This window comes from Phaseolus vulgaris, chromosome 7, assembly GCF_000499845.2.
Source record: "Phaseolus vulgaris cultivar G19833 chromosome 7, P. vulgaris v2.0, whole genome shotgun sequence".
Classification (NCBI taxonomy): domain Eukaryota; kingdom Viridiplantae; phylum Streptophyta; class Magnoliopsida; order Fabales; family Fabaceae; genus Phaseolus; species Phaseolus vulgaris.
Window position 1 is genome coordinate 2,568,162 of NC_023753.2, and position 8,604 is coordinate 2,576,765.

The 8,604-nt window shown below is 33.3% G+C and overlaps 1 protein-coding gene across 1 annotated transcript; it reads right to left on the bottom strand.

Moving 5' to 3' along the window:
- Positions 1-403: 403 nt before the first annotated feature.
- On the bottom strand, positions 404-6,610 carry LOC137827689 (uncharacterized). The gene is made up of 10 exons (XM_068633951.1): positions 6,176-6,610; positions 6,002-6,079; positions 4,361-5,074; positions 4,124-4,226; positions 3,085-3,185; positions 2,831-2,981; positions 1,590-1,760; positions 1,398-1,498; positions 913-1,036; positions 404-792 (listed from the first exon to the last, which is right to left on the bottom strand). Exons 1-9 carry the CDS (start codon positions 6,425-6,427, stop codon positions 980-982), a joined length of 1,728 nt encoding a protein of 575 aa, XP_068490052.1. The 5' UTR covers positions 6,428-6,610; the 3' UTR covers positions 404-792; positions 913-979.
- Between the last annotated feature and the right edge of the window lie 1,994 nt (positions 6,611-8,604).

Consider the following 8,604-nt stretch of genomic DNA (forward strand, 5'->3'; position numbering starts at 1 on the left):
ATTTTACGTAGCAATTGAATCAAGCCACCGACTTTGGCTATGTATGCGAGGGAACATTTCAGCTGTAAATAATTTTCTGATATATCTCATTATTATCACGTGATTTTTTTGTTATTCTATTACGGTTGTTATCAAGTAAATGTGACTTTTAAAAACTAATTAGAACTCAAGTGTTGGATTTTGTAGAATATTAATTTATTTTACTAGCTATCAAATTAAAAGAATTTCAACTCAAAATACTAAAAAGAAAACTAATCCAAAGTTAAATTCGAGTTCAATGTTAAGTTTAAATCAAATCAAATAAAATTCAAATGCATATTACTTTTATGTTTAATTCAAATTATTTTTCAAGTGCGTAAAAAATCAATCCATCTAAAAAAATCAAATAAAAACATGCAAGGAGTTGTAAATTGCAGTCTTCCTGAGAATATTGTACACACAAAAAGATTGTCACATTCTTAAAGTATCTCTGCAATTAGGATAGAACCTCAGATCGAAGGGCTTTATCAAGCACGCACATGCACAGTGTGGTGAAACAATTCGAGTAGGGCAGGTCAGTCAGAATGCAGAGAATCGTGTAGGAAATTATGTACATATATATTTTACACCAATAGAGAAAAACGCTGTAAAAACAATTTAGACTCCTTGTACTTCCTATTTTTTTCTATATCCTTGATCGTATTTCCTACCTTTTGCTGCTATGGTTAGGGGGAAAAAAAAGCCGAATCCCTTTGTTCCAATGTACAAAAGGTCTGATAAATTCTTTCAACTTTTCTTCGTAATTTAATGTACCTAGTATAAATAAACAATCGATTAATCTTGTCTCAGTTGTCTGTACCACGAACGACCACGTAGGCAATGCATAAGCTCGAACGATCGTACAAAAGGAAATAAAAGAAAGGCATCTCACACCTGTTTGGAATGTAGTTATCAAGTATGATCCAAGAAGAATGTATTTGATGAAAATTGATGGTGTACATCACTTGTCGTGACAGCTAAGAAATTCAATTATACTGGGATACACCTGCTCCACCGCCTGTGCTCCAAATAATCATAGAAAAGACATCATAAAGAAAGCAGCAGTGGGCATAAGAAAATATAGACCAATTATTTATGCCAAAACAAATTCTTGATACGAATGAAACAATCAATGCTTAAATTAGATGACTAAAAATGGACAAAAATTAATAATGAAGCAAAAGAAAAAAAATGTCAAGAGTAGATGAACAGGAGAATAAGGTGTGAATAGAGCAAAAGACAGAAAATTCGTGTAGGGCAGCCAATAAGACCATAACCAATTAATCACAAAATAAACTGAGCACGTTTTTCTTTACTTCTTGACAATTTCCTAATCTAAAGTAGCACTAACAACAACAACCAAAGGAATAAGTTCATACCAGCCTTCCTCCAACTAAATCATAATGAGCATAGTGTGGGCCTCCAGGTTCTCCAAAAACTTCATAGGTAACCAAGTGCTCGGGAATTACCTTAACGGTTTCTGTTCATAAAATACCTTTTTAAGAATAATCACTTCTTGAAACAGCAAACACAGGCAAGTAAAGCATCTACACCTATGGTAAAAAAAATACCTTCCACAGCTTCAGGTGGGCAAATCAGATCCCGATCTCCAGCAATAGCTAAGATAGGGGTATTGCTTTTGTGTAGATGGTCCTTATAAAAAAAGGTCCCATTCCTGTTGCATAAACCACGTTCTCGAAATGCTGTAGTGAGTTGCAAGATAAGTTTTGCGGGTATGGTGCCTACCAGTTGTAATTGTATCATAAGGTCAGATATTTTATTCATATTAAACAGTGAGGATGTAATTTGCTAATTAAACAATGTTATTCTAGTCTAGAGTTTCTAACCTCCTAATACCCTACTTTTTTATTGCAAAACTAACAATATCTAGAAAGTAAATCTGGCAGGATTACCACTTGAATTTAATGAACCAGTGAAATCATCACTACTTGTTCAATCTATCATCTTTTAATAGTTTAATATCATACTCTCTTATCTATGTTTTCAAGGTCCAATGACCAAGTGAAAGCAGAGGAATTATTTTGCTTTTCCATCATCCTATTCATCTTAATATGCTTGAATGATCCATCTGAATATCCTCTCTGAAGATTAATGCAAAGTAATAATGTATAACACACAATCCTTAATATCTCTGAAATGGAGCCACCGGGATAATTATAAGTACTGAAATAAGCATTACAAAGAAGGGGCACGTCGAACAGTGGTTTTGTTAAGAGTCCAAAACAGCTGTATGAGATCAAACTGTTAAGTCCAAAAAAATGTATTCCACAAGATTTGACGTTTATAATATAAATTAGAAGAATGGATTGCTCTTCCCGATTTTCTTTCTAGGTCCAAGGAATGATTCAATTTTAGCATAATCCAATGAACAAGCGGTTTACTCCAGCACCCTTTAAAATATCAACTGTTAAGTTCAACAAAAATGTATTCCACAAATTTGACGCTTTATACAAATTGGAAGAATGGATTGCTCCTTCACACTTTCTCAAGAGAAATACAAAAAGCCAAGAAATCATTCTAAAGCGGTTGTCCCTTTAAAATATCAACTGCTGAAATTAATTGAATTTCAGTAATTAAGAAGAAAATAATCAATAGTTTTTATTTTAAAAACGGAGTAGTGAAATGACAACCCAAATACTGACTTATCACTACTGGTTCAAAAATGAAGTTTACTATCTGAAGGGCACTACCCAGCAGTTCAAAGAAACTACATCCCATGCTATGTCATAAGTTAAGAAAAAAAAGGTGTTTGCACAAATAATTTATATTTCTAATGGATAGAAATACTCACAGAAGTTATTCAAAACAAGCCTTTTTAATAAATCTGGATCCATCATGTCCTCAGCTGAAATCAAAGTATTTAACCATGACAGAGGATAAGCTGCAGCCAACATTGCCCCCAAAGGAACAACAGGGACATTCAGGGCCTGCGCAGGATCTGCCTGCTCATTAAGTGACTAAACTTAGTACCTTAACAGAAATTATGCAATTTAATCACTAAGCCTATGAAGGAAGTAACCAAAAACATCTAAATCATCCACTTACTAAGGGTAAGAGTAACTTAAGAGTTGATTTGGATGATGTGTAGTCCAGAGATGATGCCAGTGTGACCACTGCAGCCAAATTTGGTTCTTTTCCTTCCGAACCTTGCATGAAATTAAAACAAATATTAAGTAAATAAAAAATATATTTTATTTTATACATGTCCAAGTATATGTAGATACAAATGAGTGAGTATATGTAAACACTCTGCTTGCAGTCCTAGATTTACACTCTTATGATACTAGTCACATGTGCCACCGTATATGACAAAAAAAATTTAGTTATCACGAAAGTTACAACACGAAATAATGTGCGGTGATAGCAAGATAGAAGGGTAGAAGTGATTTGGGAGTAACGTAATTCTAAGAATGGTCAATCATCAGCCAGTAGATATAATACGATAGAATCCTACTTTCATTTAAAAAAAACACAAATTCCTTCGTTTGACTTTACTGCCATCTCATATTCAGAAGACTAATGATGCATAAAGTATACTTGATCACATGTTCAATCAATACAAGGATGAAATTTCATTTCATTAAGTTCGAAAGTTTGATCCTGTTGTGATTCATCAAAGACTTATTGTTGATTATTGTTTCCAACATGTTAATACTAATAGTCAATCAGGAAGGTTCAAGAGGGGCTCAGAAATTAATACGGATTATTGTCACTGACTCAATCAAAACTAAAAAAAAACATAGAGTGCAGACAGATGATTTTCGTAGACAAAGTTGTTGCATAGCATTTTCCTCCCAAAGTAAGAGTATTGACTGAAGACTGATTCCAATTCTTGATATCTAATGACTGATTCCAAAACAAATAAATTGCCTTCCATGTATGAGCATCCTGATAATATCGGCCTTTTCCAAATCCAAATATTCCCCCCTCTCCTTTGTTTCCACCCCACACCATTATCGAATGATTGAGATTATAGTTTAGACCGTAACAAATGTCAAATAGAGTACACACAAGAAAAGAATACAATAACAAATGAAGGCAACATGACAATGGGCAATTAATACTAACAAAGCAATAAACTCACCAAACCGTGACAGCAAGGAGTAAAGCAAGATACCACCCATGGAGTGTCCAATTGCAAGCAATTTTCCATCTTTAGGCATGCTTTGTTTCACAATGTATTCTATCTGTACAGGTAAAGCCAAAAAAGTCATAAAAGGGATATGCAACCATAAGGTTACCGGTATATAACAAGTAAAAAAGAGGTACTGCTAAATGCTAATGATATATAGCTTTCAAACATAATAAGATATCACCTTACCGCTGCAGGAACATCTTCTTCCAAGTAATTATCGAAGTCCCAATCATACTTCACAATTAAGTCAAGTTGCTTCTGAAAATCTTCTATTGTAGAAGTAAAGCGAGTTTGTAGATCAAATAATGGAGGAGAAACAGATTGCTGACCTTCCTCAATAATATTTACTAGTTTTTTACTCAGATCAGTTATTTGACTAGTAATACCAGAGTTTTGCTTTGTTTCAAACAAAGTTGAAAGCTTTCCCCTTACCTCATTGAATTGTTCGTATAATGGAGAATCCACCAAAAGTTTTGAAATCTGATCTAGAAATTTGGAAAACATCACCCTTGATTGACTTTCACTCAGAAATCCAGAGACCCTTTCTGACAAAAACATAAAAGTCTCGGTCAACCTTGCCACCGACTTTGATTCGTCCCAAACAGTAGCCAACCTAGTTAGGTCACCTTGGATGGCCACATTCTCAGTTTCTACCCCGTTTAAGACAGAAATCTGTGGTTCAGATACTGCGCAAGAGATGTTATTTAATTCTTTATTTGAAGCCATGGCTCCATTGGTAGCTGTAGCAATTTCTGAAGCAGCTTCCATCTTCTCAGACATTGCATTAGCAGATTGTTCAATATATTTAGAATTTGAACCCTGAAGACTCAACCCAGCTCCTCGTACTTCAAGAATCCAAGTTTCAAATCCCTGACTAGACATGTGACGTGCAAATGATGACTGCAGTACATACAATGTGTTAGTGGGACGACTGATAAATAAAATCAGAAAAGATAGTACTACTGAGCAGCTATAATTACGAAAAAAAGCATCATTAATCACTCAAACAATATGGAGGAAAGCTTAATAATATTAACAATACAGAATCAAAAGTAGTAAGCTTTGGTGTGTTCTTTAAGGGAAGAGGAATTCAGAATTTTGCAATCAATAGGTACTTAATTAAACTAGTACATTGCTGAACGTTTCTGCTTCTTGTGTTTATAAACATTGTGATCATGCTTCAATGTATCTTATATTCAGTATAGGGTACAAAAAAAGAACAATAAAATATGGGCAGTTGCCTATGCAAGAATAAAAGGATGATGACAAAGTGCCAATACTTGCATTTGTTTCACATATCCGTATGAACTGATATTTATACTTTTGGATACTTCACTAATATGTATATCTTGAGTATCAAAGCTTTTTTAGAGAAAAATAAGTTATGAAAATCTTACACAGCCAGATACAAGACATGCATGCATCTATATAAAAAAGCCTAGAAGCATTGTTGCTTATGAACCAGACAAAAAGGCTATCTATTCATGATTCTCAGGGAAGGAATGAGATAGGTACTATTCCTGTTTGTAGAAAATGAACAGTGATTAATGATTTCTACTTTGACTTTAGTATTGTTCAAGAAGAAACAGATTGCTCCACTAATTTCCAAAACAAGTTTACCAGCACAAGCAAATCATATTCCAATACAAGCAACAACAACACATCCCGAGATGCAAAAAAGGAAAACGAAAGGAAACAAACAGAGGACAAGTATGGTTTCAAAGGCAAACTAAACACAGAACAGAAACGCGCACAATTTCACAGTTACGAAGAAGCGATCGAAAAAAACACTGAATAAAAAAATACAAGAAGAAAAAAGTTGAATACCTCAGGTGAAAGGTCATATCCAATGGCGTTAGTTCCCACGCCGGACAAGAGCAACAGAGGATGATTCCTCGGAGGTACCTATGAAACAAACACTGTATCCTAAGAAATCGTAGCTAAATCATAGGGAGAGAGAATAGAAGAAAGCTGCGATTTGAATGAAGAAAGAAAACCAACGAGGGGCGAAGGGTTGTAGCGCCAGAGAGCGAGTTTCCAATCGGAATTGGAGAGGGAGACATAATGGAGTTCGTCAGCGGTGCAAACGGAGGGCTTATCGGCGACGGCGTTGGAGAAAGCCCTGAGGCGGAAGGGCGCGGTGGCGCGTGGGAGGGAGCTGAAGGTGGAAAAGCCTCTGCAGAGAGCATTGTGCGTGTCAGATTGGAAGGACATGGACATGGATATCGACATGGTTAACAATTTGGGTAACATAACGTTTCGCCTTCTCTCTCTGCTTTTCTTTTTGCGCTATATGGTTTTTGGTATTCGTGTTTCCAATTTCTTTCTTTCTTCTCTGTTTCTGTCTCTAACTTAGTTTTTTTTCTTTCAGTGTAGTCAAATTGGTGTGGCGGTTGACGCTTTATCCAGAATATTTACACTTGCAAAAACGACCCATTTCAATGTGTCTTCTTTATTTAATCATTTTCGTGCTTTGTTTGTAACTAAAAAAGAATGTTCAAGGGTTACTTTGTTTGATTTACTACAAAAGGATAAAAGAAGATACAGTGAGGTAAGAAAAGAAAGAAGGGTGTATATAAAAGACACAAATAAAAAATAATGAAAATAATTCTAAGTAGATAAATTTGTTATTATAATTTATTTATTCTTTTTCTGATTTAAATAAGTGAAGAAAGTTTGTTTTAGTTTGTCACAATCCCTTTAAATAGGAAAAGAAAAGATGGCCAGATTAGCCACAACAACAACCATCATCCTTATCTTATAATAATGCAGTAAAGAATGCCAAGTTTTGGTTAGAAAATTCTAAAGATAATTCCCTCTTTTCCTACCCACTCCATTAATATTGTTCTCTTCAACTCTTTTAATGTGGCCAATCTTTATATTATATTAAATATTAGAATTTTCAAATTCGAGCTTCATCGAAGTAAAACTGAACATCGAGTAAACAAAATTTGACCACATACAGTGATGCCGGGGGATAAACCGGATTCATATTCATGTAATAATAAATGTAACTTTGATTAATAGTATATATGTTGTATAATCATTTAATTGTTATACGGATTGAAGTTGCACTTTTATAAGCAAATATAATGAATCCAATCAAGTGCAATAAATAAGTTCTCAATATGTTCAACATGATATTGTTAGTATATCTTTAAAATTAACTGAATTTAACTTGTATATTCTGATTATTATATCTAAAGAAGACATTATTCTGATAAATCCTAACAATTCCATCAAAATAGTTGAAATTGTAATTAGTGAATTCCATAGAGACGTACATATAAAATTGTCCCACAGTAGAAACATGTAACACCAACAATATATCATCTAACTAACTTGAAAGGTAAAAAATGTTAATATTCACTATTACTTTTATATAAAGGCTGAAATCAATATTTTATCGATTACCTTACAATTTAGGTTGCACAACGACAATAATTCGAAGTTAAGTACAAGTATCTCATTGAAGATAAAAGACTCAAAATGCTTAATCCAAAATTAATATTATATAATCCTAATAAATATACTGTATTTGTAATTATAAAATAATGTCAGTAATACTACACTTTAACTACACATTTGTTTTTTTTACCTCACCCTCCCAAAGTCTCGAAGCAAGCAACATCATTCACAAAACTTACAAGAAAAATAAAGGTTCGAAGGTTATTTGAGAAATCTTTCCTACCAATCATGTTGTCCTTCGAGTGCATCTATTATATTAAGAGAGGTAACTATATTTGCAATGATGTTGAGATATATTTGCATCTATTATATGCATCTATTGAGATATACTTACTCAAAAATCACAATCTTTATCATAGATAACTATATTTGCAACATCAACCTTACTAATGATAACCAAAATGATTAAAAATACTTTGAACAACACATAATTTGAATTTTACAATCTTATTTATATTTCATTATTTATGCATTTTTTTGTTGTACAATCCAAAAATTTGTACAAAACGCGAAAAATAAACCGAATTCTATAGTTCAGTTTTTTTTCAAATTACTGATATGGATTACAACAACACATAATAGAAAACGTGGAAACATATATTTTATGAACATCTAGTAACGGCCCAACGAGTAAATGACTCTCCAATGCAAATGCAATATGACACAAAAGGGTGCAGAACTGACTGTTTCTTCCTGCACCTCCATACCTTTTTCTTTCACTTCCATAAATTTTCAAATTTCTAAAAATGCTCCTTTATAATATTTCGGATTACATAATTCGAAAGCCTTTTTTCAGATGCATGATTACTTTCTGAATTACATAATTTGGAAATCTTATTTAGCTTCCGGATTATGTAATCCGGAAGTTTTTTTCAAATAAGTTTTTGGATTATGTAATCCAAAAAGACAAATGCTTCATACACCCAATCATTTTTAACCTGCACCCAACATATTTTTTTAAT